This window comes from Camelina sativa, chromosome 9, assembly GCF_030686135.1.
Source record: "Camelina sativa cultivar CO46 ecotype springtype chromosome 9, ASM3068613v1".
NCBI classification, from domain to species: Eukaryota; Viridiplantae; Streptophyta; class Magnoliopsida; order Brassicales; family Brassicaceae; genus Camelina; species Camelina sativa.
In genome coordinates this window covers 34,922,649-34,950,517 of record NC_141888.1, presented here as the reverse complement: position 1 = coordinate 34,950,517, position 27,869 = coordinate 34,922,649, and the positions used below count along the sequence as shown (strand labels likewise).

The 27,869-nt window shown below is 36.6% G+C and overlaps 8 protein-coding genes across 12 annotated transcripts; 4 read left to right on the top strand and 4 right to left on the bottom strand.

Moving 5' to 3' along the window:
• Positions 1 to 3: 3 nt before the first annotated feature.
• On the bottom strand, positions 4 to 1,053 carry LOC104712881 (mitochondrial import inner membrane translocase subunit TIM23-2). Its single transcript, XM_010429872.3, has one exon. It carries the CDS (start codon positions 832 to 834, stop codon positions 268 to 270), a length of 567 nt encoding a protein of 188 aa, XP_010428174.1. The 5' UTR covers positions 835 to 1,053; the 3' UTR covers positions 4 to 267.
• A 1,822-nt stretch (positions 1,054 to 2,875) lies between these two features.
• LOC104712880 (telomere repeat-binding factor 5) lies at positions 2,876 to 5,502 on the top strand. 2 transcript variants are annotated; one of them, XM_010429871.3, is made up of 6 exons: positions 2,876 to 3,254; positions 3,686 to 3,933; positions 4,085 to 4,169; positions 4,547 to 4,630; positions 4,901 to 5,183; positions 5,281 to 5,502. In XM_010429871.3, the coding sequence occupies exons 1-6, from the start codon at positions 3,105 to 3,107 to the stop codon at positions 5,310 to 5,312; spliced, it is 882 nt and encodes a 293-aa protein (XP_010428173.1). In that variant the 5' UTR covers positions 2,876 to 3,104; the 3' UTR covers positions 5,313 to 5,502. The 2 variants fall into 2 exon arrangements, with proteins under 2 accessions (XP_010428173.1, XP_010428172.1); XM_010429870.3 differs by having other exon boundaries at positions 4,547 to 4,648.
• A 79-nt stretch (positions 5,503 to 5,581) lies between these two features.
• Positions 5,582 to 8,032, top strand: LOC104712879 (eukaryotic initiation factor 4A-3). The gene is made up of 5 exons (XM_010429869.2): positions 5,582 to 5,795; positions 6,214 to 6,283; positions 6,361 to 6,470; positions 6,646 to 7,076; positions 7,168 to 8,032. Exons 2-5 carry the CDS (start codon positions 6,216 to 6,218, stop codon positions 7,801 to 7,803), a joined length of 1,245 nt encoding a protein of 414 aa, XP_010428171.1. The 5' UTR covers positions 5,582 to 5,795; positions 6,214 to 6,215; the 3' UTR covers positions 7,804 to 8,032.
• Positions 8,033 to 8,462: 430 nt separating this feature from the next.
• LOC104712878 (uncharacterized) lies at positions 8,463 to 9,099 on the top strand. Its single transcript, XM_010429867.3, has one exon. The coding sequence runs from the start codon at positions 8,564 to 8,566 to the stop codon at positions 8,954 to 8,956; it is 393 nt and encodes a 130-aa protein (XP_010428169.1). The 5' UTR covers positions 8,463 to 8,563; the 3' UTR covers positions 8,957 to 9,099.
• Positions 9,100 to 9,329: 230 nt separating this feature from the next.
• LOC104712876 (casein kinase 1-like protein 2) lies at positions 9,330 to 13,909 on the bottom strand. Of its 2 annotated transcripts, none has more exons than XM_010429865.3 (15): positions 13,625 to 13,909; positions 13,400 to 13,515; positions 13,273 to 13,313; positions 12,331 to 12,400; positions 12,082 to 12,230; positions 11,907 to 12,002; positions 11,758 to 11,825; positions 11,309 to 11,370; positions 11,162 to 11,225; positions 10,989 to 11,073; positions 10,783 to 10,909; positions 10,601 to 10,683; positions 10,454 to 10,517; positions 10,213 to 10,334; positions 9,330 to 10,030 (listed from the first exon to the last, which is right to left on the bottom strand). In XM_010429865.3, exons 2-15 carry the CDS (start codon positions 13,473 to 13,475, stop codon positions 9,755 to 9,757), a joined length of 1,383 nt encoding a protein of 460 aa, XP_010428167.2. In that variant the 5' UTR covers positions 13,476 to 13,515; positions 13,625 to 13,909; the 3' UTR covers positions 9,330 to 9,754. The 2 variants fall into 2 exon arrangements, with proteins under 2 accessions (XP_010428167.2, XP_087320746.1); XM_087464620.1 differs by having other exon boundaries at positions 13,628 to 13,778.
• A 262-nt stretch (positions 13,910 to 14,171) lies between these two features.
• On the bottom strand, positions 14,172 to 20,789 carry LOC104712875 (putative phospholipid-transporting ATPase 5). Of its 3 annotated transcripts, none has more exons than XM_087464616.1 (11): positions 19,940 to 20,789; positions 17,270 to 19,235; positions 17,052 to 17,162; positions 16,672 to 16,948; positions 16,500 to 16,588; positions 16,312 to 16,399; positions 15,998 to 16,207; positions 15,704 to 15,829; positions 15,496 to 15,594; positions 15,223 to 15,414; positions 14,172 to 15,115 (listed from the first exon to the last, which is right to left on the bottom strand). In XM_087464616.1, the coding sequence occupies exons 2-11, from the start codon at positions 19,093 to 19,095 to the stop codon at positions 14,429 to 14,431; spliced, it is 3,705 nt and encodes a 1,234-aa protein (XP_087320742.1). In that variant the 5' UTR covers positions 19,096 to 19,235; positions 19,940 to 20,789; the 3' UTR covers positions 14,172 to 14,428. The 3 variants fall into 3 exon arrangements, with proteins under 3 accessions (XP_087320742.1, XP_087320743.1, XP_087320745.1); XM_087464617.1 differs by having other exon boundaries at positions 20,083 to 20,632; XM_087464619.1 differs by lacking the exon at positions 19,940 to 20,789 and adding an exon at positions 19,613 to 19,844.
• Positions 20,790 to 24,674: 3,885 nt separating this feature from the next.
• LOC109126210 (uncharacterized) lies at positions 24,675 to 25,534 on the bottom strand. Its single transcript, XM_019229434.2, has 2 exons — positions 25,375 to 25,534; positions 24,675 to 25,144 (listed from the first exon to the last, which is right to left on the bottom strand). Exons 1-2 carry the CDS (start codon positions 25,406 to 25,408, stop codon positions 24,897 to 24,899), a joined length of 282 nt encoding a protein of 93 aa, XP_019084979.1. The 5' UTR covers positions 25,409 to 25,534; the 3' UTR covers positions 24,675 to 24,896.
• Positions 25,535 to 25,706: 172 nt separating this feature from the next.
• On the top strand, positions 25,707 to 27,764 carry LOC104712874 (putative cinnamyl alcohol dehydrogenase 1). The gene is made up of 7 exons (XM_010429859.2): positions 25,707 to 25,839; positions 25,945 to 26,070; positions 26,170 to 26,283; positions 26,382 to 26,612; positions 26,742 to 27,027; positions 27,111 to 27,261; positions 27,339 to 27,764. Exons 2-7 carry the CDS (start codon positions 25,979 to 25,981, stop codon positions 27,533 to 27,535), a joined length of 1,071 nt encoding a protein of 356 aa, XP_010428161.1. The 5' UTR covers positions 25,707 to 25,839; positions 25,945 to 25,978; the 3' UTR covers positions 27,536 to 27,764.
• Positions 27,765 to 27,869: the final 105 nt, after the last annotated feature.

Here is a 27,869-nt window from a genome sequence, read left to right as displayed (position 1 = left end):
AAATGACAAATTAAATTACCAATCGGTATCAGTATGAATATATAAGAAAAAAAAGGTTTGCAGGTTATTCTTCAAAGTGAAACTGCATTATGAGAGACATACAGACTTTGTACCTCTTTAGAAACCAAAATAAAGTTTTCATTTTTAAATGATTCCAAAGACATACCAAAACCTATCAAATTCACCATTTTTCTCCTATCAAAAATTTCAACAACGACGAAAACAGAGTCTTCCAATTAGACTCTTAACACATTCATTCGCAGCTCTTCAAATGGGCACATACCGCTTCACAATTTGCTTCCCTGCTACAACAGCTCCAGCAGCAAGTCCACCAAGAGCACCAGCCACAGCCGCGGATCTCACTCCTCTCGCCGCCCTACAAACAGCTCCAGTTCCAAGACCAGCAACAACACTGGTCCAAACATCATCTCTATCCGTAACAGCGACAACACCACTCTCGAGCCCTGCGTAGACCAAACCAATGATACCAACCCTGTTACCCCAAGTACGACCCGCGTGACCAGAAGAGTTCAAGATCCTGTTGATTTTGAGCTTAGTCGTGTCGCCAGATTCGAAGCTTTTGACTCCAGTGATAACTCCCAAAGAAGCTCCAGCAACGGAGCCGCCGAGGTAAGCTGTTCCGGTGTAGAAAGTGAGATTCTCACCCCAAGATCTACGCTGCCTCAAAGCCTCCTCCGTGAAGAGAAACTCAGGGGATGTGGGAAGCTTGTAAAGGTACTGAGATTTGTTGATTGGGACTTCGTAGTTTTGGTAAGGGTTGTAAAGGCGTGTGTTTTCGTCTGATCCGTGATCGGATCTGTTATTGGCCGCCATCAAAAAAATGGAAGAGAGAGAAAGAGAGAAGTCTAGGTTTTAGGGATTTTTGATGGTGGCTGGCGACGGAGGAGGAAGAGAGAGAGAGAGAAAGAAACGTGTGACGATGTGTGTTGTGTTTTGGTCTCTCTGATGTTTTTGTTTGGTTGGTTGCGGAAAGTGGAAATGAAACCAAACTAAAACTAAAAATCTATGTTTAGGGTTTTTAGGGAAAGACTCAGTCCAGTTATTGTTTCCACCAGTACCAGATTCGCACTGTACTCGCGCTGCGTTATTTTTTAATTTAGCCCCACTAGTTTGTTTTTCTATAATTGAACCCAATTTGGTTTTTTTTTCACACACACACTTTATGCTGATATTTCGAAATTCGACCCCAGAAGTTTCAATTTTACAAAATTAAAACCACCTTAATCAACATTTGACTTTTCAATATCAATATCATACCACCTGCAAATTGCAAATTCATTTTTTTTTTTGTGTCACAACAAATTGCAAATTCATCGTGATAACAAAACCAAACATTGTTGGATTTTTTATAAATTGTTTATGATTTAAAAAAAAAAACTAAATGGTGTTTAATCCAAAATAAATAAAAATATTATAAACTATAGTTCTAAACAATTTTATAATATGGTTTTCTTTGTACTCATACTTTATGCGAAATTTGATCCTAGAAGTTTCCTTTTAACAAAAGTAACACCACCTTAATCAACGTTTTGACTTTCCAATATCATATCACCTACAGTTTGCAAATTGACAACAAACCTTTTCTTTTTTGTCATATTGAATTTTATTAGAACATGTTTTTGGAACCAAGATTACATATGTCCAAAAGAGGGATGCTTAAGCTGGCGGACAACTAAAAGTCCCCAGAATCAACTGTCAAAGGAAAAGGAAATCCCCGAAAACTAAGACTTATCGAAGGGAGACCATAAACTGAACTAGAATTAGAAACAGATAATATCGAAACCTAATCGAAGGAGGACGACTCCTAAACAAAGAAGGAGATAACAAGGTAAACAACCTTAAATATGGAAGAACCAAGATAGCCGAGAAACTTCTTCTTCTGAAACACCTGCGCATCCGGTTTATCACGGCCGCCCATGGCCAACCCGTAGATAACACCTACCTCCTCCTATCATGGTGAGAGCCAATCTCTCGAGAACAAAGACATCATAACCCGGCAAGCGAAGAGCACTCATAGAAATTCATAGAGACTCAAACAAACTCCCAGATGCGACGACGACGACTGATGCGTCTCATTACGTCTAACTAAAATCCTTCAAAAGGCGATCATATCTAAACAGATCATGAAGGCAAGGACAAGGAGCAAAGCAAAACTTCTCAAAGTTAACACACGCCGCGAACACCAAGAACAAGAAAACACTGCAAGCTTTGAAGACTACCAACCAAACACTAAGAACGAAACTTCTGCTAAGTTAGGAGCCAAGCCTAACAGGAACCACAAGCTGAACCAAGGAGACAAGGTATGGGAGAATAGGCAAATTGACAACAAACCAAACATCGTTAAATTTTTATAAATAGTTTATGATTGCAAACAAAAAAAACTAAATGGTGTTTAACCCAAAATAAATAAAAATATTACAAAGTGTAGCACAATTTTTTTTATATTTTTATCATCTACGATAAACAGATCTAATAAAATCCGTAAAACATAGATAACAACGTCATTAACATAAAAATAACATCAAAGGACTATACATACATGCATTATATTGAAAAATTATGGTATGGTAAAAAGATTTACAATATGAATAATATATATTTTGTGGGAACAACTTTCATATTTAGAAGTATAAATATTTTGTCAATTAGACTAACATGAAACATGTATGAAAATGTATATTTAGGTTTCTAATGGTGACCCATAGAAAAAATAACAGGAATGGAAATGAGGAAATACAAATTCATATTAAGGAAATTCATATTTCAAATCAAAGTTCATTTGTTTTAATTTAAGTCAAAAAGGTAAAGAAAGTAATTTGTGTTAATTTAAAGAGCGTAAATGGAATTATTCGGAAGATTAAAAAAATATTAAAATTTCGAGATACTAAAAACCGAAACTTTTTTTTTCTTTTTCTTTGGGGTGGCCAAGAAACCAAAACTTGTCCCAAACTGCGTAGAGCCCGAACAAACGAAACCTCCGGCGAAAGTTACGGCCACGAGGGCGGCGTCTGACTCTGATATTACGCCGATAGTGTATACGCATCTAGGAGGAGAGATCACGAGGTCAATTACCCAAGGGTGTAATGGGAAACCAGAAATTAAAGTGGACAGGGGAGGAGGAGGAGGCGTTACTCGCCGGAATTGCAAAGCACGGTGCCGGTAAGTGGAAGAATATTCTCCGGGATCCCGAATTTTCTGAGCAGCTCATCAATCGCTCCAACATCGACCTAAAGGTTTCTCCTTTCTTTTCAATTGAGCTCTTTAAAACCACTGTCTTTGAGCCATTACAAAACCTAGCCAAGACTGAGACTAACCCCGGGAGTGCATTATGTACTCGGTCGTCTCTGATTAGTTTAAGATACATAAAAATCTGAACTTTTGGGAATAGGTTAGTAACCTTTGTTCATTAAGATTTTATGAATAATCGTTTGTTAGTAATGTTGCATCTTGTCACATTGGTTATAGTAGATTCCTGGAATAGATATGAACCCTAGAAGTTTATTTTTTTTTATTGATTCAAGTGTACAATACCTCAAGCAAGCTTGGTTGAGTTGGAAACTAGAAAGAGCAGTACTTTCCTCCATTTTTGCAATGAGTTTGTTTTACTTGGTAGCCTTATTGAAGAAAAATCTGGTAATTCTGTGTGTTTCAAATACTTTTGTAGGATAAGTGGCGTAACTTGAGTATTGCCCCCGGTACTCAAGGTTCAACTAATAGGGCACGGCCGACAAAAGTCAAAGAGGAAGAAGGCGTCACTCCACCTCCACTTGAAACTGATGAAAAACCTACTCCACCTCCTCTTGTTAACCCTATTATTCCCCCAGGTCCTACCCTTCTGCGTAAGAAATCTATTGAGTTGATCACTGATCAAAGTGGTAGTAACAGTGTGGTGGATTCAAAGAATGTTCCCAGGTTTGTCTTTCTTTCTTTTCTGTTTCTCATGCTTGAAAGGGCCGGAACTTGTGCTGATTTTGCGAGTTCCATAAATGCTAGCCTATCAACTCTAATCTTTAATAGATCAGTTCATGTGTTGCTAACCTTTTAGTGGTTTCCTATTAAAAAGGTATGATGGGATGATATTTGAAGCTCTCTCTGCATTAGCGGATGGAAATGGTTCTGATGTGAGTTCCATTTTTCATTACATTGAGGTTAGCCAAATTTCTCTTTGCTCTTCTTTGTGCTTGCTTTTTAAACTACTTAACAGATTATTTGAGACATTATGGGCACATGTAAACTGTATCTACATTGACTTTTACAAATGGCTTATTACTACTATCCACAATCTTCCTATGATTCGTCCTTCTCAGATGAGAACACCGAGTTCTGAATGTCAAGTCTTATACTATTAAGCATCTGTACTTTGATGTTTATAGTATGATGATAGTTGTCGTGAAGCTGTCTCTTGATTTTACTTAAAATTTGGGTCACTCTCTATTATTCTTTTTATCCCGTTTGGTTGTATCATAGCCTTTGTTTTGGACCTTACGACTGAGTGCTGATAATGGTTTGCTGGTGGAAAGAGCAGCCCAGGCATGAAGTACCGCCAAATTTTAGAAGAGTCCTTAGTACAAGACTGAGGAGGCTGGCATCTCAGAGCAAACTTGTAAAGGTTAGCACCTTCAAAACTGTAAGTCTTGAATCTCACTTTTCTTGTGTGTGTGTGTTCTTTTTTGAGTTCACATTTCGTTTTTGAATTTCCAAACAAAACCATCTTCATCAAGTGGCGTTTACAACTATCTGGTCCATAACTGTGTGAGCCAATGAAGCACGGTTCAACATAAAGAATCCAACAGAATGAGTGACGTTGTTCTTTAAAGCCTTCTCATGCTATGTCTTTGTTTTTTTCTTCATCTGTGTTGTTCAATCCAACACATAACAGTTACAGAACTTCTATAAGATACCCGATCCATCAGGAACAAGACCAACACCAGCCCCAAAACCAAAGGAGACACATACGAAGTCCCGGCAATCAAACAACCATCAGGCTGCTATTTCACTACAGATGATCGAGGAAGCTGCAATAACAGCCGCCTGTAAAGTCGTAGAAGCAGAGAATAAAATAGACATTGCAAAAGCAGCAGGAGAAGAGTTTGAGAAGATGACTAAACTTGCAGAAGGAACCGAACATCTCCTGGTGATAGCTAATGAGATACATGAAAAATGTATTAAACAGACTCTTTTCTCATTCTTGGCAAACAAAATTAAAAATAGAAAGATCTCCATGTCTAACCACGAGTACTATATATGTCTGTTTTACAGGTTCTCGTGGTGAGGTTGTGCTATTGGCTTGAGTCCTATTATGAGACAGACATTTCCTTGAAGCTCATTATCAAGTTCCTACGTTCATCTGCTTGTTGATAATATATAAACAAAATTAATTTACTAGGCCGTGTCTCTCTGTTTGTGAGTAAATTTCAGAGGTTCCTTTGGGGAAACCACTTTCGTATAACGAATGATACTTTACATGTTTTGGATCCAAAACATTTATTTAGACTAATAATAATAACTAAAAAAACAAAAAAAGTTTCTGCTTAAAGGGCAAATCGGGAAAGAAGAAGATATTTATGTTGTTTTCCTATTCCTACTTTGAAAAGTAAACCTAAAGAAAGGAGGACACGACCGTATTAAGTTATTGGAACGGTGGAACTATAAAAGAGCAGTCTTTAACAGATTTTTTGTTTGTTTCTTCTTTCAACTCCACGGCGCAGATCCGAGGAGTTTGGTCTTGTCTTTTTTTCAATCTTTCTCTCTTCAATTTGCTTAACTAACAGCAGGTTTGTTGTTTGAAACCCCTTTCTTATGATTTGTGTTTGGATTCTCATTGTGCTTATAGGAGCATTATAGGGTTTGATGTTTTTTGTTTGATTCGTGTTTGTTTTTGCTTTCATTCTGTACAATGCTGATTCGTAAAAAGATCGATTTTTTTATACAAGATTTAGGTGTTTTATTATCATTAGTGCGACCTTGATTCAGTTATTTTGTTACATTGATTCCGTTGGATTATACAGTTGACTTTACGAAAAAGTTGAAATTTTTTGTTACATCGTAGAAAGAAAAAAATTGAAACTTTGTATGCTTTATTTGAGATTCTGTTCTTTGTTCTGGGATCTGAGATTATATATAAGTTGAATGTTTTTGGGTGAATCTTGGTTTCTTACAATGTCGATTGCATTGTTTGTTATGCTTCACCAGTCATGGCAGGAATGGCCTCTGATGGAACCCAATACGATCCTCGTCAGTTTGATACTAAGATGAATGCCATGTAAGTTATATCTGAATCAGTCACTATATAACAAAATTGATACAATGAACTGAGTTGTGTTATACTCTACTTTGCAGACTCGGCGAGGAAGGAGAGGAAACATTCTACACTAACTATGACGAAGTTTGCGATAGCTTTGATGCTATGGACTTGAAGACTGATCTTCTTAGGGGTATTTATGCTTACGGTAAGTTAGATGTTTCCTTTGACTACACAATAAGTTTTGTTTTCCTTTTGATTGTTTCAAAGCTTAGTTAATATCACTCTTAAACAAACTCATTGTGATTCTGTAATGTAGTTTGTGATAATGCTGGTTTGTTCTTTCGTGGTGACTTATTCTTCTAATTGTCTCCTTATTACAGGTTTTGAGAAGCCTTCTGCTATTCAGCAGAGAGGAATTATCCCATTCTGCAAGGGTCTTGATGTGATCCAGCAAGCTCAGTCTGGAACCGGAAAAACCGCTACCTTTTGCTCTGGCGTTTTGCAGCAGCTCGATTACAGTTTGGTTCAGTGCCAAGCTCTGGTTTTGGCGCCTACCCGAGAACTCGCCCAGCAAATCGAAAAGGTCATGAGGGCACTTGGTGACTACCTTGGTGTCAAGGCTCAGGCCTGTGTTGGTGGAACAAGTGTACGTGAGGATCAACGTGTTCTTCAGTCTGGTGTTCATGTTGTTGTTGGAACACCTGGTCGTGTCTTTGACTTGTTGCGTAGACAATCCCTCCGTGCTGATGCAATCAAAATGTTTGTTCTCGATGAAGCTGATGAGATGCTCTCTCGTGGTTTCAAAGATCAGGTTTGAATTATTCTCCCGTTTACAATTTCATTTTCTTTCTGATATAATCAGATCCTTTTTTCTTACAGTTTGATTTGATTTCTCTTTTCAGATATACGACATCTTCCAGCTTCTTCCTTCCAAGGTTCAGGTTGGTGTTTTCTCTGCTACAATGCCACCTGAAGCCCTTGAGATCACAAGGAAGTTCATGAACAAACCAGTCAGGATTCTGGTTAAGAGAGATGAGCTGACCCTTGAAGGTATCAAGCAGTTTTATGTCAACGTAGACAAGGAAGAGTGGAAACTCGAGACACTATGCGATCTCTACGAGACTCTGGCAATCACACAAAGTGTCATCTTTGTCAACACAAGGCGTAAGGTTGATTGGCTGACCGACAAAATGAGAAGCCGTGACCACACTGTCTCAGCCACACACGGAGACATGGACCAAAACACAAGAGACATCATCATGCGTGAATTCCGCTCTGGATCTTCCCGTGTCCTCATAACCACTGACCTCCTTGCACGTGGTATCGATGTTCAGCAAGTTTCTCTGGTCATAAACTTTGACCTCCCAACCCAACCAGAGAACTACCTTCACCGTATTGGAAGAAGTGGAAGGTTTGGAAGGAAAGGAGTGGCAATCAATTTCATGACAACTGAAGATGAGAGAATGTTGTCTGATATTCAGAAGTTTTACAATGTGGTCGTTGAGGAGTTGCCAAGCAATGTTGCTGATCTTCTCTGAAGCCTTTTTTTTGTTTTGTTTTCTGTTGCGGCGGCCGGGTAAAATTTTTCTCTGTTTCTTTACCGAGAAAGTGTTGTTTTTACCCCCTTTTTGGCACCTTTTCAATGCTTTGACACTTTGTTTGAAGGCTACTACTACTACTTAGATTTATAGTCTTTTGGCAAAAATGAGAACAGAACTCATTACATGATTTTGCTTTTTGGCAATCAAGAAATTTCGGCTTTATTTATAACTTTTGTTAACGTGACTTGCAAGATAGGATACTCTCCATTTCATAAACTATAATATGACTTTTTGTTGAGTTTCTAGGTTCCTTCCCTTAAAGTTTACTGTAGATGTAACACGAATTAGGTAATTTATATCGAAATGGTGACGAGCCCCATAAAAACTTCCCTCGAATTTATGAAGTAAGCAGCGGCCATGTGTAAATCCAAAGTACATGAGATCTTACAAAATTTTCTTAGGATGAATAAAACATACAACTGTACTAGGTACTTTAGTAATTAATCTAGTAATAATGTTATTTACTAAATTAACGTAACAAACATACAAACATATCTCATCTAGACCAATATAGCAGAAAACTTCGATAAATAAAGAATAAAGATACTTGATCTCCCCCATTCTATAAATATATCAAAGATCACAAGAGACAAAAAGGCAGAAGAGAAAGAGGTTGGAGAAAAAAGCCAAAAGCAACTCTCCTTTTTTTCTTTCTAAAAGCAGAACCAATTTCTTGAGGTTTGTTCCAAAGTTAAAGATGTTCAGATCCAAGTCATGCAGAGAAGAGATCAGAAGCAGCAGCATCAAGTACCACTGCTTCAGTAATGGAGTAAATTCGGAAGCAGGAGCACTTAGCCCAACAAACCAGCAGCCTCCAGTGATGATGAGATCTTACAGCACATCAACTTATAATACATACAAGAATCCAACAACACTGGTGAGAGACGATTCCAACAGTAAGTACTCGAAAAGAAGCAATAAGTTGAAGAAGAAAGCGTTAAAGGGTCTGTGTGAGGCAGAGATTCAGAGAAAGAAGAGAGTGGCTGCTTATAATGTGTACGGTGTTGAAGGAAGAGTGAAGGGGTCTATGAAGAAGAGCTTCAAATGGTTCAAAGAGACTTGTTCAAATGCTGTCTATGGTTTGTGGTGATCCAATCACAAATCTTCTTCTCTTGTTTCCCATTGATCGTGTCTGTTTTCATTCTTGTTCACCGTATGATGACTGTTGTATCAACAAAAGATTCAAGCTGAATCATTAAGCTATGATTAATACGAATATAGGCCTTAATTGCATTTACGATATACTTCTCACTCGTAGACATCAAGAATGACGTAACCTGCAGCTCTCATGTCATCTCAGGACTTAACTTGACATATGACATACCTGAAGCTTCAACTCTCATGTCCTTTTTAAGGCAAAGCAAAACAGTACAATTATTGCTTCGGTACATCAATTATAACCTCCTCCTTTCACTATTTTTACCAACAAAAATGGCCATGTATTTAAACCACTCAATATGCTGGAACATGAAAAGGTTTATATATTATAAGAAAAAAACCTTCTTTTGTATGTTTTCTCTTGCAGCATCATGAATACACTTTACCACTTTAAATCCCTTTGACGCACAAAAGATATAAACTTTGCAGCACCAAACAAAAATAAAAACAACATAGACTGTAAAAACCAAATGGGGACTAAGAATGTTAAGTCTTTTGACTCTTTGATCTCTCCCTCTTTGAGTTTCGTCTTTTATCTGGAATCACTTCTTCGTAGTCTTTCTTTATCTTTGTTATTTTAAGTGTGTGCTTACAGGCACAAGTAAAGTCTCCCTCCCTGTGAACACAAATGCACGTAAAACATGGGGAGGGCCTAAGAGAAGTTTTACTTTGTCTTTTTTAATTTACACTTGTCCCGGGGTTTTAAGGATCTTTCACTCGTCCCCAGCAACTAAAAATGAAGACTCTCGATCCCTTTAAGATTAGCTTCATAGTTCTTCATGACTGAAGTAGTTGCCCTTGTAGGTGATGACAGCTTGTTGATCTCAGATGAGACGATAGGGGAGCTTCGACCAATAGGGATCTTTGAGTTGGAACCTGATCCAGCTTCAAAGATTTGAGGGTTTGATGGCTCAGAATCAGTTCCCAGAACTGCAGCCTCACGACTACTGGATACAGCAGCACGTCTTGATGAACCAGTTGCGCGGAGGAAACTAGAGCTTGATAACTGTCACAACAAAAACAGCTCAATTACTACCATTAATAAAACGAACAAGAATCCAAGAACTCAGCTGCCAATCCTTGTGTATACAACCCGTTGCTGAGTCTCATCGACTTACAGACCTTATGTTTATTAACAGAGCTAAAAAATTGGAAACCTGTAACATGGAGGCAATTTTATGTACTCACCACTACATCTTTAGATATTGCAGGATCACTTGAAACTGGTGCTTTTTGTCTAGACAAAATTTGTACAGGACTTCGTCTAGGGATTCCTGATGACCAGCCAGAAGGTCTAGCTTCGTCGCCACCTGCAGTGGAACCAAAGAACATATCAGATGGGTGAAAACCATGTCCCTGTGGAACAGAGTATTATAGTCAAATGCCAATTAACATAAGGAAAGAAACTACTCGAAATAGATGGAACTACCTGATGGCCTCTCAGCACTAGCAATGGCAGGGGGGAGGCCAGAGCTTGGCCCAAATCCAGGACCCTGGAAAAAAGCTATGCATTCAGCAGAATTTAAATAGGAAGACGACATTGGGGAAAGAAAAAGAAAAAACAAACGATTCTTACATGATGACGGGGAGGAGGAGTAGAAATCTGTGATTGCTGATACTTCAAGATCGTCCAATCAAATACATAATCAAACTGGAAGCCTAAGATATAAGCATAGGATGCAAACTCAATTTAACATGTTAAATTTCTGGTTCAAGTTATATATTCCTTAATTAACAGAAGTGATTAGGGCACCAAACCTTCACGAATAAACAGGTCGCGAAAAAGCCGTTTCAGGTAGGCATAGTCTGGCTTGTCGTCGAATCTCAGGGAACGGCAATAATGGAAATAGGATGCAAATTCAGATGGATAACCTCGGCATAAAGACTAAAAGAAGAATCATATTAAATCAGTACTAGATCATATGTGTGTCACCAACAAAGGCATCGGAACATTATTATCCTACCTCAATAGATGTCGATACTTTCTTTTCACTGATTTTCTCATACTTTTGCTTCTTATTGCCAGCTTTCAGTCCTTGCCAAGGAAGACTGCATATAATTGGATATGTAAGCCAAAGGCCGCCCTATAAAGAACCAACAGCAACATACCAACATGTAAGGCAAGAGAGATACATACCTTCCTTTTAAGAAGTACATGAGAACAAATCCAAGTGACTCCAAATCATCTCTACGACTTTGTTCTGCAATTAAATAGACCATTAATTATCAAGAATTACGTTCTTTAAATAATTAGAAAGTTAGAAATTAGAATAACTGGAATTACCAATGCCAAGGTGAGTGTTCATGCTAGCGTATCTAGCAGTTCCAGTCAAGTTTTTGTTTTCCCTGTGATACACAGAATATTAGAACACTTATACCCATGACAACACAGGAGAAGCAATCATTATACTCAAAGCCAAGGAAACTTAGGTCTCGAAAGGGTAAAGTTCAACACACAAACAAGGAAAAAGACGTGAGAAAGACGAAAATATTTAGATAAGCACAATACAAAGTCCATTGTAAGTATTAATTGTCCCTAAAACACACACACTCTATATCGAGGATAAAGAAGAATCTTAAGTTAGACAAAAGTCACACAAGCTAGTCAAGGATAAAAGCAAAGTCAACATAGCACTGGCTCAAACCCATTATTCTTATCATCCAGTATGTTAAGTCCGATAATGAGAGGACATAAGTGACAGAGACAAGGAAAATCATAGGGATATGACAAACCTGTAAGGAATATGTTGATGATTTGAGTCTCTATACTTCTTTGCCAGACCAAAGTCGATGACATATACCTGAATTCAGCCAACACATCGTTGAGCAAATAATTGTGGAGAATAAACAAATCTTACAAAAAAATCCTTTTCAACAGCTACCTGATTTGCGCGCCTCCCAAGACCCATCAGAAAGTTGTCAGGCTTGATGTCCCGATGTAGAAATGACTTCTGATGGACAAACTCAATGCGATTGATCTGACAAGAGGAACAAAAATATCCTAAAAGGTTTATACAACGTGAGAAAACTATTTTCATTCTACAGACGGGATCCTACCATTTGATCTGCAAGCATTAGTACAGTCTTTAGTGAGAGTTTCCTACTACAGAAATTGAATAGATCTTCAAGGCTAGGCCCCAACAAGTCTATGACGAGGACATTATAGTCCCCTTCAACACCATACCATTTAACGTTTGGAACGCCAGCTAAAATCAAGGAAAGCAAAGCAGCCCATCTTGGATAAGAAAAAGGAAATTATAAACTATAAACTATAAATGTAAAACAAGTACAGAACTAGTTTCTTACTTCCTCCTTGTAATACTTTATACAACTTTGATTCATACAGCAATTGAGGATGCTTAGTTTTCACGCTTTCCTGAAAGAAGAAAAAAAGATGCCGTCAGAACATATTTACAGCAAACACAGCAGCCAAACTAAGATGAATCAGTCACATTTTCAGAAGAAGAATGAAATACGAAAACAAACATGAGGAATTGATTTAGCATGCTTGACAGTGAGAACCAGTGCAAACAGGTAACAGAAAAAGCAACAGCCAATGTTCAGTACAGTAATATGTATAGCTGTCAGCCTCATAATTCTCCATTTAGTAGGCCACAACAAAATTCTCAAAATTTTCAATAAGGTTGGGGCCCACCAGTTGCAGGTAGTTTTGTCGTGGACTCTAAGAATTGATTCAGCATTAATTCTAAAGAATCAATAATAGCTCTCTGTTCTTACGAAAAGTCAGGTTGAACTCAGATTTAAACAACAAAAAGCATTGAACTGAAACTACAAGGTACTGAATGAAATCAAGATTAAGTAAAGGAAAAAGTCAACAAAATCGCTAAAAACACAATTGCATGACCAGAATACAAAATGCAGTAACTAGTTACAGATTTGTATAACCAAAGATAAACATCTTCAATTCCTTTTTCGTCTAAACCAAGAAATAAAATAGATTCTAACATGTAAAAGGAGAAGCTACAACCTAAGAAAGACCAAAACAATAGAAGAAGACTCTGTAAACAACACATATGCCACCAAAATCACAGCTTTTCTTCTCTCCACTTACCGAGAAAAATTTAATCTTTTATTTAATGAAGAAATATCATACAGTATGTACCAAAACGTAATAATAAAAGACATTCACATTACCAAACTAGGTTCTCTGTGTACTTGAATGATCTATGTACTTCAATTAAACACTGGAAAAAATTGGTATAACTTTTGTGATACAAAGGTACTTACAAGTTTAATAGCCACTTCTTCATTCGTCTGGATATTGGTACCTATAAATTCATTCAAATCCAAGTTTAAAAACAGTTTTATATGTAACTAGTCATGGAAACCACAAAACGAGAGATGAATACGATACCAAGATAGATCTCTCCGAATGATCCGCCGCCGATCTTCTTTCCGAGCCGAAACTTGTTTCCGACTCTAGGCTCCATCAAATCAGAAAGCTGATTAAAACCTACAACTACTTCTAAACTACACACCAAAAAAAAATCCGATTTACTAGCCGCCACCAGAATCCAGACAGAAGAAAGAAAAAAAAAAAACGAGATTGGAACAGAGGATTTGAGGAGTAGAAGATTACTACAACTAAAAAATAAAAATTAAACGGATAGAAGGAAGAAGCAGCGGTGGATTCCGATTGACTTCCGGCGAAAGAGCGTCGACATATATCTATCAATCAATCCACGCGGCGAAAATATCCCAAAAGGGAAGGGATAACCAAATACGCTAATTATTATTCTCCCTTGGCAAAAACAAATAATTATTGCGGAGTAGTTGGGCCGTACTCACACCATATTGGGTATTACCCGGCCCATAATTATTAATTAATCAGTTTAATTTATTCGCTAACCACTTCAAAACTCTCAAGTCCCCACTAGAAAGTAACAGACAAGCTATATAAGTTGGAGATTTCATTACCTAACAGCCAATTGGTTGATAGGATACGAAACCAATTTACTAAAAGCAACATTTTTTTATAGTAGTTCTTTGTAGAAATGTAACAAACAAACAAAAACTTTAGGTATTATTAAAGCCATGTTAATATGACAGTGTTCAAATAAAAAGAGATTCACCAACATATTTTGTATAAACAATTATATAAATGACTGATTAGAGAGGCGCAGAAGAGGCACAAAGTAAGATTCTTTGTTATTTTTTTTTGCATTCTGTCCTAAGTGGTGGTATACACAAAACCTAAGTATAAGTGTGTACAAAAGAAAGAAAATTCGAAAGTAGAAAAAAAAACATCAGAGCTACTCTTTACATGATCTCTCACTCTATTATAATAAACTCTCAACAAAAACAAAAAAAAATTAGCTTCAAGACCTGTCTCCAAAGACATAGTAATTCATCAGAGAATGGGACCTGCCGAGCACTATACATGCTACAATGATCTAGGTGACATTGCATCTTGAGCTGAAAAATGAGAGAGATTTGACTGCTTCTTGTTCAGTTTCGACCGTAGATGCCTGATTTTTGCATCCACTCTAGCTGTGAACCCGATCTTTGTCTTCTCTCTTGCTTTTGTACGCTCTCTGGTCCACAATCTCGCATCTTCGATATCTCTTCCGTAGTATTTGATCTCTTGTATGATATGATGATCTAGCGGATTCAAGAATCTCTGGAAAGAGATGTGAGCAACGTAAGGAAGAACTGCTGCCACCGTGACCAACAATGTAGCCATCCAGTAGATTGGTGCTGGAGCAAGAACCTCATCAAGAATCCTGTAAATGTTTCCAGACAGACTCGGAGGCGTCATGCTGTATATCGCCACAAAGAGATACCACATACCGATGCTTCCCCATATTAAAACGTGTTGGATCCAAGTGAAATGGGACATGGTTAATGCGATTTGAACATTGGCTGCCCATATGATGCAAGTGAACATGGTTGTGCCGACAGCATCCATGTCAGCTGTTTGTCCACCGTCTCTGAAAGCTTGAGAGTAAATAATTCCGATGTTGAGGAAGAATATTACAAGAGATGCATAGACACCATTGCACATCCATCCAAGTATTCTTGACCAATCGAAGAAGAGGTTCTTTGTGCCTTGTTGGTATAAAGCTGGGAACTACACAAAGCACAAGCGGAAACAAACACAGATTTTGTTGTTAGTCAGCAGTGATTCGAAATAGCTTTTCAAGATTTACTTCTTTAAGGAAGATTTATAAAGCGTACCTGTAAGCAGATCTCGGAGGATACATCCTGTTCAAAGACACCTAGGGCAATCACTGGCAATGAGGTAAGAACAACATTGAAGAGCAACAAGTAGTAGTCATTGTACACTGATTGCCCGGAGAATCCGGTGAAAGCCTCGAAGTAGAAGAGAGTGAGACCAAATGCTATGTTTTTGTAGAAGAAATAGCAGATCTGTATGTAGAATAACATAATGTTAGAAACAAAACAACAGGTATGAGTAATAAAATTGGTCACAAGAACTATTTATTTTACCATTTGAGCTATTCTTTTGTAGCACCAGTGTCCATGGACGACGAGTAATCGTTCCAAAAACCGGAACTGGGCAATCGAAAAGTCACTAGCCATAACAGCCTGCAAAAGTAAAAAGGATCAGCGAAAAGTCATTTTCTATGCACTTTCTATTAGTCAAGAAACAGAAAACATGGCTTGAAAATGCATGGTGCTGAGGGAAAAACTGAACCTGCATTCCTTCAACCCCACTAATTCCTACACCAATGTCAGCTTCTTGAATCATCCCAACATCATTTGCACCATCACCTATTGCCAATGTGGTTTTTCCAGTTCCCTCTTTAACCAACCTAACAACCTTGTATTTGGGAAAAAGCAAAAAAGATATACTTTAGGAATGCTATGAAATGAATAGGGAAGCAAGATATATATATACCAAAGCCTTCTCTTTTTGAATGAAGTTCAGGAGTTGCTTAGTCAAGGAGGAATGCTATGAAATGAATAGGGAAAGAAGATATATATATACCAAAGCTTTCTGCTTGGGGGACACACGACAGCAAATGACTGATGCACAATCCACTGCCAAAGCCAAGAATTGATACTTCATATCATCCTCTAACGCATAAGTTAGAGTTTTCCCGTCAATGATCAAAGCAAACGCAGCGTGCGGATCCTTCTCTAGCTTCACCATTTGTACAGCTTTAGTGAGTTGATTCAAAATGTTCTCTTTCACAACCTGACACATCAACAGATATATAAATGTGAGTTTCGAAATTGTAGTTGAAGGAACTTTCAATTAATGCTTTAGCAATATGCATGATACAACTCCATTAGACATACCCTTTTTGAATCTTGGGATCCTCCTTCTGAACTCATGGATGTTATGCAGATTTGTCTCATGCCTTGTCGAAGTAAACTACATGCGAATCTGCAGTTCAAAAGAAGTAATTTGTTCATAAAAGTCACTAGATAAAAGCAGCTTACAGATCCATTTTCTAGCTTTTACTCAGTAAATCAGAGATTCTAACCCAATATTGATTGCTGTTTCCATTTTGTCCCCAGTTAATACCCATAACTTGAGCCCAGCTTGAGCAAGTTTATCTATGCATTGGGGCACCTGTTTCATATGAGAAAAAAAGGAACTCAATTTACATAAGCAAGATAAAAATATGGCGCTAGTGTCTGTGCAATGATACATACCCCTTTCTGGAGTTTGTCCTCTACAGCAGTAGCACCAATAAGAATAAGTTCTTTTTCAATCATATCCGCTCCCGTCTCAAGCAGCTCCTCTCTATCAGATCCTATTGAAGTTTTGGCCTTAAGAAACTCAGAGTTCCAAGCTGCATATTCATCCTCATCAAGCTTTCTGTAAGCAAGTGCGAGTGTACGGAGCCCGGCTTCTCCATATTCAGTCAAATGCCTTGTGGTAGGTCCCAAGTATGTCTTCCCATTCTTTGCCAACCGCTCAAAGATGATGCTGTAAAGTTAAGGAAAAATTAGTTGATATCAGTAAACGTTGACTGTATATACCCTTCTTGATAAAATCAATGTGACAAATTGCTTGTTAGATGCTTGCTAACCTGTCAGCTCCTTTGCATAGTAGAAGAATCTGCCCTTCCTCATCTCGTACAATTACTGTCATTCGCTTTCTTTTGCTCGTAAATTCCAACAAATTCAGAACTTTATACTCCCTGCAATGTTTCTTGTACTTAGTCAGGACGCCCACATAAAAAAAAAAAAAAAAAGAGCTAAACTGATAATTAGAGGGCTAGACATAAAGCATCTTGACTATTCTCACCTTTCGATTATTTGCCCTGAACCAGAGAACCTTTCGCGGATAACAACGCTTGACTGGGTTCTCTTGAAGAACTCAAAACCAAACTCTCTAGCAGCAGCAAGAAAAGAAGCCTCATCAGGTGACTCTGCTTCGTAGGTGTACTTACCAGTCTCCTCGTTCAGCTCGGGAATAGCAGTGTGACAAATAGCTAATATGCGGAAGAACTGCAGAATGTCATTTGGTTGTGATTCCCTCAACCAATTACCATTCATAAGTCTGATATCCTCAAACCCAAATCCCTTTATAGGAGCTCTACGATTATTATAGTTATTGTCCCCTCCCTCATTTGTGCAACCTTCCACCTCGATTTCTTGTGTACGGCTACTGTCCCATGTACCATACACTTTAGTCTGAGACTGAGGAGTACTCGATATCTCTCCGTGCTCTTCAAGATCAACAGCCATCTGCTTTGCAGCAGCAAGCTCTACTTCGCTAGAACGCACACCATAAGAAGTGCCAGCAATGGAGCATTTCAAGAAATCCATCTGATTACATGTCAAAGTTCCTGTTTTGTCGGAGAGGATAGTATGAACCTGACCAAGCTCTTCGTTTAGGTTCGAAGTTCGCGCTTGTGCAGGGACTCCACTCTCATCATCATACATGTGTAAATCTTGGTTGATGAAACTTGCTTGCCAGACTTTGACAACCTCGATGGAAACATAAAGAGAGATTGGAATCAAATAGCCGTAAAGCAATAGAGCAGTGATGAGATGGACAACCCCAGCGTAGATTGGATTGGTCGGATTTGTAAAATCTATAGGCTCGGCAGGTCGTAAGTACCACATTTTTGGCATGTGAAACTCTGTCTCCCAAGCAAATCCTGATGAGCTGATGCAAGAGATTAAAATAAGTAGGACAAGAAGTGTGTAGATGATGTAGTCCATTGTTCTTTCGATTCTGCTTCTCTTGGAAGGCGATTTTGTTGAATTCTGCATAACTTTGGTATCAAAACCAGTAAATACCACAACTCCATAAACGTAGGTTGTATTCCTAAGCTTTGAGTCTCTTAAGAGAATTTGACTTGGATCCAGAGGAAATGTTTGCCGCTCATACTCTAGATTGCCAACAAAGGTATAGAGATTCGGGTTTGGATCTTCACATCTTACCGTCGCCATGAAGTTCTTGAAAGACTCATCATCATCTAGTGGCACTGACAAATCCAAGGATCTCTTCACTTTCAAGTTTGTTTCACCATCCAAGTTCATAGTCTCAACGTAGCAAATCCCATCATCGTAACTTGAAGACAAAAGAAGCAAATCAGCAGGGAAGAATTCGTCCTTCTCCACTTTCACAATATCCCCAACGCTAACCTTCTTCCACTTCCTCTGACGAAACACACCGTCGCTTTTATGAACACAAGTTTTACGGGCATTGATCTTCACATCTTGCATAAACCTACGCCAATCTTCTAGAGCCTCTTTTAACATACTAAGCCCAACGACAAAGACCAAAGGAGCAATCATGCTCCATTTGTTGAACGGTGAGAGAGGAAACACGGAGAGAATCGCAGCTACCAAGAAGTAGAGATTTGCAGCACGGTGGAACTGCTCGTACAAGGACTTGGGGAAGAAAGTGATGAGATTGTACCTAGTGGTAGAGACATAATTAGAACGATATCTCAAAGGCTTCTTCTTGTGCATATGAGGCTGATTACAGAACACAGTCCTGCTAAATCCTGGACCTTGGATTGGTTGAGAGTCTTGACCTTCAAGCGTACTAGGCCTAAGACATCCAAATGTATAAAGATGGCTTAGTCCCAGCTTCGATCTTATTCTACCTCGAGCCATTGCCTCAAGACTTTTCTTTTTTTTATATACTCAAGAGAAACAAGAATCCAAATATGATCCTTTCAACAACAAGAACCAGCACTCTAGTCCCTCAAGAATCAGATAAGTCCTTCAGGTGTCATAGTCCTAGTGAATTAACCCTGTACATAGATGAACCAGACCCATTGTTAGAAATTTCCAAAGTTTTGATCTTTATCTTAGACGTAATTAAAAAAAAAATGACAGAGAAGAAGACTGAAACAACCCAAACACGCAAAACGTGAAGTTCCTACAAGAAGAAGACTATAAACGGAAAAGTAGGAAGCTCTTCACATACATACTCAAAACGAAATTTTATTGAAAACAAAAAAAAAAAAAAAAAAAAAAAAAACTCAAAATTGGTCAACAGAGTCGAATCTGAATAAAATCAATCTATTTCAGAATCGATAAAAAATTTCTAAATTGCAAATCTATCAAAGATGATGAATTTATAAAACCCATAGAGGAGGAGGAGGAGGAGGAGAAAAAAAAAAATCACCAAACACAAATGATTTCCAAATACATTTGCCTTCTTAATCACAAGAAACCAAAAAAAAAAACGAAGACTACTTGAAATCTCAAAATTGATTCTTATATTCAGATTAGATAAGGAGGACTAAGCAGGAGGAGGTGATGAAGAACACGCAAACGCAGTTTTGACAGCTGTAAAAAAAAACAACTAAAAAAAAAAGGTGAGACAAGATCCCAGAACCGATGAAGAAGCCAAGCACAATGAGAAAACCCACAGAACGAAGAGATGAAGAAGATTTTAAGACAGGTAAAAAGAGGAAGATTTGTCGGACAAGTAGAGAATAAGGAGACAAACCAGGAATCTCACACCATAACACCACATGACAAAGTTAACATTAAACCCATTCCCCTACTACAGCAGCTAAATATGATTCTCCTTCAATTTGTCGGCAATGGTTTAAGAACTTTAGATCAAAGAAGGGCCAAGAACACACACACCCAAAATTTAAAAAAATGCAGCTTTTTTCTTCTCTCTCTCTCTCTCTGTCTGCTGTCTTTTTCTTCTCTTGTTTTCTCAGGAGAAACCCCAAAAAAAAAAATTTGAGAAAAGGGTTTTAGAGATTTGTTTTAAAGTTCCAAATTTTCACACTTTTTTTTGGGTATTCAAAGGACTGCAAATCTGAAACCAGTGCAGGCAGGCACTTTCGGGGTCTGCTTCTTTCTTCCTTCTTCTTCTTCTTCTTCTACGTCTTCTCTTTCTCTCTCTCTCTCTTCAACTATAATCTAATTAATGTAACAAAATTATATTCAATTTAATTGTATAATAAAATAGTCTAATTGGTAGATACGTTATTATCAAATATACGTATGCCATTTACCAAAAAAAAGAGAGTTTTTAACTTTGTGATAGATTAGAGCCTCTATGCAAGTAAAGAAAAACAATCAAGAACAAAATCTTTGAAGAATTTTTTATAATTATGGTATTTTTACAAATGAGCCAGCTGTAATTATTATTGCTAGGAATAAAAACAAAAATTTTAATTAAACCGCGTTTTTATAGATTGATTTCAGATTTTATATAGTAGTAATTATCATCTTCTTGACTTAATTTTAAACAAAAAAAGATTTTATATATATATATATATAGAAGGCGTGACTGACTGTTCAAAATTTTGTTATTTTCCTCAAATACAAAGAGTGACTCTACTTTCTAGAATATCTTGCATATTTTTTTAATGTATTTAGTATAAGTTATATTCCTTCCAATTTTTAAAATGTTATTCAACAGAATAATGTTGTTTTATATATAGTATTAAATTTTTACTCAAAAGGAAATCTAAACTAAAGTCTAATTTACCCTCATTCATAAGCTGTTATTTTAAAAAAGAAAAGAATTTCAAAAATAAAATTCCTATTTACAAAAAAAAAAATAGCATGTCTTTTGGTGAAATGTTCACTGAAATAAGGACTATTATAGTAAAAATAAAAGTAAACAAAGTGTACAATAATCTTGGGAGTATTTGGTTAATAAAGTCTACAAACTAGAAAGACGTTTTTTCTACATATCACTTTCTTAAGAGGAGAAAAACAAACAAAAAAAGTTCTTGTTTTGTCCCGACAAAAAAGAAAAGAAAAAAAAAAACTCGTATTCGTAGGTCTATGATGATCTCATTTGCTCAAAAGAAAAGGTACCTCCTGATTCATAGACTTATTAGGGGAGATATACTCAAAAGAGAAAAAGAAAAATACTTAGAAGGAGAGAGATGGTGTGGTGCCATGGTGATGACGTTCTCAAAACCTTTTTTCATCTTTCTCCGACGATGCAAATTTTTTTTCAGGGAGTCGTTTAACCAATCCTCACCGTTTCTTTTTTCTCGTTACCACCATCAATTAAATCAACTCCATTTCTATAATAGTAAGTACAGTATAAATTTAAATCAGGATTTCTTATCATTATCATTATATTAAAACTCAAAATAAATCAGATTATTGAAAAAGCTTCTAGAAGTATTTTATTTAAAAAAAAAAAATATCTTTAAAGTGTATAAACAAAAAAAAGGTGATGATCAATATTTGAGTTACGATTAGATTTAATTAAATTGATTTTTATGCTGCTGTAGTTTCTTAACAAATTTTACTATAGTTTTTTATACTTATAAGTATATCTAAACAAAATTAGGGGAAAAACATATAAATACTTAATTAGGTAAACAATAGAGGAAGAAACGGGTTTATAGAAACAAGTTCTGAGAGAGAGAGAGAGAGAGAGAGAGAGTTGGGTTGGTTTTGGTTAGACTCATAAGAACATGAGATGTGCACATTATAGAAAGGAAACTTCTTCCGTGAAGGGGGAGATAATGCAGTTAGTTAGTGATAAGAGAATAAATGATTCACGACACATTTTGTTCACTAATCGGGTAAGATCTCTATATACATCTATCGATACGTGATAAATTCGTATAGTGGAAGTATCAATATATAACACGAGTGACACACATGACCTCCAATTCACCATACAGATCTGTGAGAGTATTTAATTTTCTTACATGAATTAAATAACAACGTAGATGTTACATTCTTCTTCTAACCAACCAGAGATATTTTTATACGGCAGAAATTGTGCAGTGACACGTTTCATATGTATTGATTATATATATTTGGTCCCTATGTCTATATATTTAATTTTTCAATTAGAGATATATAGGTGGATCGGATTAGAGTTTTTGGAGATAGATAGACGTCATGAAATGTTGTTTGGTGTTGACTTTCAATAAAGCATATTTGTCGACATAATGAGTGTTAGTAAATACTAAATAGTAAAAAGACTGTCACTAGCCAAATCAAATTTCGGACTGAATTATTTTCTCGTTAGCAAGCTAATTTGTAGTAGTAGTACTAGTGTTCTTTCATTTTTTTATTTTAATACTAAAGGAATTGTAAAACATTAAAAGATGGTGGTATTTACGACGTTATAAATTTTTTTTTACTTGGTTATTTTTTCTTTTTGTTATGTGTTAGGATTTTCATTTGTATAATAACGTCAACGTGAAATAATTAAGGCATTGTTTTATTTCTTGTCATTCAGAAAAAGCTTTCAAGTTTACTTTAGTTCGAAGGATAATCACATGGGATCGGTCCACGTCCATGATTCTAATAGACCTTTTTCCGAATTTTTTGTACTCTTTTTTTTTTTTTCTTTGCTTTTCCTCTGCACACGATATTGACCACCTTTTTAACTATTTTCACTGACTTTTATGGACTCACTTAGTTACTGCTAGGTCCCCATCCTATAAATGTCATCCTTTTCTTTTTTTTTTTTTTTTTTTTTGTCAAAATAAATGTCATCCTTTTCAAGTTTTAAATTTTATATAGTAAATTTCAGAGAAACCGTCCACTAGAAAACGAGAATTGGTACACATCAAATTAGATTGAAACCAAAACTTACTCTATATATTTTGTGGAAAAAAATGCACACACATGATTTGGACTAGCCCGTTGTAATGTCTTCGTCAAAGTCCTCGCTACTGATCAATTCAGCCAACAGCTCATGGCACCCGTTGATTTCTATGACTTTTCAACCGGAATCATTTCCGATCATCCCAAATTAATCGGACGGCAGAGAATGGAAACGTGGAGGGAGGTAATAGCTAGCTAAGTACATTAACAAAGAGAGGAGTCCCACAACGGAATTTAAACCGGTCTATTTAAAATACTAATCAACGTGGTGGTCCTGTTAACGTGCAACCCAAACACGCCTTGGAGAAAAGCAATCAATATCAATTGCGCCCAAAAAATTTCCATTCATTTTAATTATTAAATGCAATTTCGGCGTATTATTATAAGTTCTAAAATTGTAAGTATGTGATTTATTTACTACTAGTATACTAGTAGTATTTAGTTGTATTATTGTATACGTTTTTGAAATTATTAATTTTCATATGGGCCTGTCGGGTTTCATTGCGACAAATATATAGTAATGAACTTTCGAAGACTTTTTATTAGAAAATAATTTATTTTTGATTGTTAGTGTTTATAGTTTATAAAACTCACAATCTTAATATTTTGCCTATTAATAAATGTTTAAAATTTAATATCCACCGGATGATGATATACAAAAACAAGTGTCGTATGCTATTACGTACATTCTTTTTTTTTCTAGTAGTAATAGGACATATAAGAATCTAGTATAGTAATCGTATAATTAGTTGGTCCCGCCGTATTTATGCGAAAAATCAAACTAATATTTTTAATATCGTACACGTTATCGAGTAAACACGTTAGAATCAGATCTTATGGTTTTTACAGTTTGATAGTCTCCATTCTCCAATGTTGTAATAGAGTAAACTAAAACTGATTTATATTAGTATATATAATAAATATATATCTTGAAGCTATATTATGTATATCCCACAATTCTTTGTGACTAATAGAGGATTGTAAAATATCAAAGTTAGGAGGTGTCAAAAGAAGAATGAAAACCCATAAATGGCATATAGTGTGTGACGATTGTAATCTCCTTATTGGAGTAGTTCAATTTCCAAAATCATGGGGAAAAAGTTAGGCACAACACATTCATGAGGGTACGTACGTACAAGACAACTCTCATAAAAACAAAAAGAGTTGTTTTCGTTTGGTGTACTATTTACCAATCGTTAAGACTATTTCTTTTTATTTCTTCTCTTCACAACAAACAACGAATGTTACAAAGAAAGAGAAAAATAAGCTGAATGATATTTATGTATATTGACTCCAACAGCATAGTTGTCAAGAAACAGTCTTTTGTGTAGATATTTGTTTTGCTCTTAAATTCAATTGTCTAATCATGGTTCTAAAGAAAACACTCACGAGTACATACGAATCAATAAAACCGAGAAATCGACAAAACATGAAAAAAGATATGAGACACAAGAGGATTTTTACGAGTTCAGATATATTTGGAATGTAAATGTATACATCTAGACAAGATCTGCACCGGCAATATCCGAGACCGAGAGAGTCTATAAACTTGGTTCACCACCACCTTAATCTGAACAAAGTTACAACAATCAAGAAACACGGTTTAACCCAAACCGGAAAAATACAATCAGGAATAACCAATCTCAATACTAGATCACATATATTAACCTCTGGGTTGTGACATTTGCAAGTGTAAATTTCATTATTGATAAATTCCAAGACTCACTAAACTTTTTGAAAGACTCCCCCCACACATAATTCAGATATGTGTTAAAAAGACTCCTACTAAAAAAACTACTAACATTAGAGTTACAAACATTACGATACGATGTTGAGTTGACTCAGTTTTTTTTCCCTCACTTCTTAGAAGAACGCTTGGGAGTAACAGCGTTAAAGATGGCTTCGATCTCTTCTTTAACGCGTTGAAAGAAACCAGGTGCTTTCACATCATCAACTGGTGTGTTCTGGTCAATGTCGTCACTTGTTCCATGAGTCTCTTTGTGATGGTGATGATGACTCTTGGACTTTTCATCATGATGACCCATTGCTTGCATTTCTTCTTTGACCCGTTCTAACACATTAGGCGACTTCACAGTCTTCTCCTCTTGTAACCCCCCAAATACAGACAGAGCAAAGAAAATTAAAAAAGTAGACTAATCAACCGGCGTTTTGCTATTGTTTTCTTTAGAGAAACTTCAGATGAAAACGATGTAATAATTAATAGACGCCTAATTTGATTGTAATAATAACTAAGGAAATTAATGAATAATGATAAACATAATTTTGAATTAAAGAAAACGCATAACTCATGATAAGATCTGATAGTTCATTTACCTGATGATAAAGGTCTTCGATTTTGATCCGCCATGGATGGTTCTTGGCCTCTCTGCTAGAGATGATCTTTGGCTGTTTGTTTTTATTGGGTTCTCTTCTGATTCGGTGGCGTTTGCTTTGCTCTAATTCGTATTCGGTGGCGTTTGCTCGAAACGAGATGCGTTTAATGTGAACCGTCAGATGTAAAGAGTAGTTGGGGTCCCCAATCAGGAAGAACCGAACCGGTGGTTTGAGAAACCCGATTCAAAAACCAATATCAAATTCAAGTCGTGGACATATAAAAATGGGTCTTTGTTGGGCCATAAATGGGCTTCTTTGTTTGTAAGTGAGACAATAAAAAACCACCCAATATTATATGACCAGATGTATAATTGACAGGTCAACACGAATCACTTACCTGTCTTTTGATTAACTTTTTCTAGGAAGCCAGCAAAGAAGAAGACGCCAGCTCTTTCCTGATCCTGGGTATGCACACTCTCTCAACGCTAAATGAATTCGTCTTTGCAGTTTTGTTTCTTTATTTGTTTGTGTTTTTTTTAAGATTATAGACGATCCTTGATTTATTTATAGGTAAAAATAATAGAAAGAATTGAGAAATTACCATATGAGTTCTTCAGAGAGTGGGGAAAACGAGTGTATGTGTTGGGCTGCAAGAGATCCATCTGGTCTTCTTTCTCCTCACACAATCACTCGCAGGTGAGATTCATGATTTAGTTATGATCCTTTTTTTTCACTCATTTCAAGCAATTTTTTTTTTTATTTTTTTTTATTTGACACACACTGTGTATGATCCAGGTCTGTTACTAATGAAGATGTTTCACTCAAAATCACACATTGTGGTGTGTGTTACGCTGATGTTATATGGACTAGGAACAAACATGGAGACTCTAAGTACCCTTTGGTTCCTGGGTGTGTTTTAAAAATCCAAACTTTTTTTAGATCATTTATTGTATCTTACTTAGTTGAATTGATGATATTCATTTAGTTTTTTTTTATTCTTTTGCAAGGCATGAGATTGCTGGGATAGTGACTAAGGTTGGGTCTAATGTTCATGGGTTCAAAGTTGGAGACCATGTTGGTGTTGGAACCTATGTTAACTCCTGCAGGGAGTGTGAGTATTGTAACGAAGGACAGGAAGTTAGTTGTGCTAAAGGGCAAGTTTTTACTTTCAATGGTATTGATCATGATGGCTCTGTTACTAAAGGAGGCTACTCCAGTCACATTGTTGTTCATGAGAGGTTATGATCAGCTTCTTCTCTTGCCATTTCATATTTTTGAAACTTGTGAATGAATGCCTTATGAGTTAGTAGGAAGCAAATGATTTCTCAGTTCTAGTTTGCTTGTGTTTGATATATTGAATACAACAGGTACTGTTACAAGATACCTGTAGACTATCCCCTGGAGTCAGCTGCACCATTACTCTGTGCTGGAATCACGGTTTATGCGCCTATGATGCGTCACCATATGAATCAACCTGGTAAATCTCTTGGGGTGATCGGGCTAGGTGGTCTTGGGCACATGGCAGTTAAGTTTGGCAAGGCTTTTGGACTCAATGTGACGGTTTTTAGCACCAGCATTTCCAAGAAGGAAGAAGCTTTGAATTTGCTGGGAGCTACCAATTTCGTTATCTCGTCTGACCATGACCAGATGAAGGTAGAAAGATAAGTTTTTTCAAATAAATTCTTGTGATCATTAGGAATGGAACCAAACACTTAACTTTGATTATTTACTTGCAGGGGCTAGAGAAATCTCTAGACTTTATCGTTGATACAGCATCTGGTGATCACGCGTTTGATCCTTACATGTCTCTCTTGAAGATTGCTGGAACCTATGTCCTGGTTGGTTTCCCAAGTGAAATTAAAATCAGTCCTGCCAATCTCAATCTTGGTATGTTTTCCCGAAAAAGTCCATTTTTGTTACACACTCTTTTAGATGCTGAAACCAAAAGATGTTGTTTTGGACAGGAATGAGAATGCTCGCGGGAAGTTTAACAGGAGGTACGAAAATAACTCAGGAAATGTTAGATTTCTGCGCAGCTCATAAGATTTATCCAAACATAGAGGTGATTCCAATTCAAAAGATAAACGAAGCTCTTGAAAGAGTGGTGAAGAAGGACGTCAAGTACCGTTTCGTGATTGACATCCAGAATTCTCTGAAATAGAGAGATGTCACACACTCAGGTCACGTGGTAATAATACCTTAAATGAGCTGTGAAGTAGTGAAGAACCTTTGGTGTGAGTGAATAATACTCACTGCTATAGTTTGTTCTGTTTTTTTATTGCAAAACAAAGTTACGGAGTGAAAAAACTAAGAAACAAGAAGTGAAGTGGTTGTTTCATAAATATCTTTATGTATATGTACCTAACGCAAATAAAGGAAGATTATTATCACGCGAGGCATGAGAGAAATAAATTATTTATTTTTCCAATGTTACGAGTCATAAATATATTTATTACGACGAAAGCGAGATGTCAATGTTACCGTTAAATTAAAAT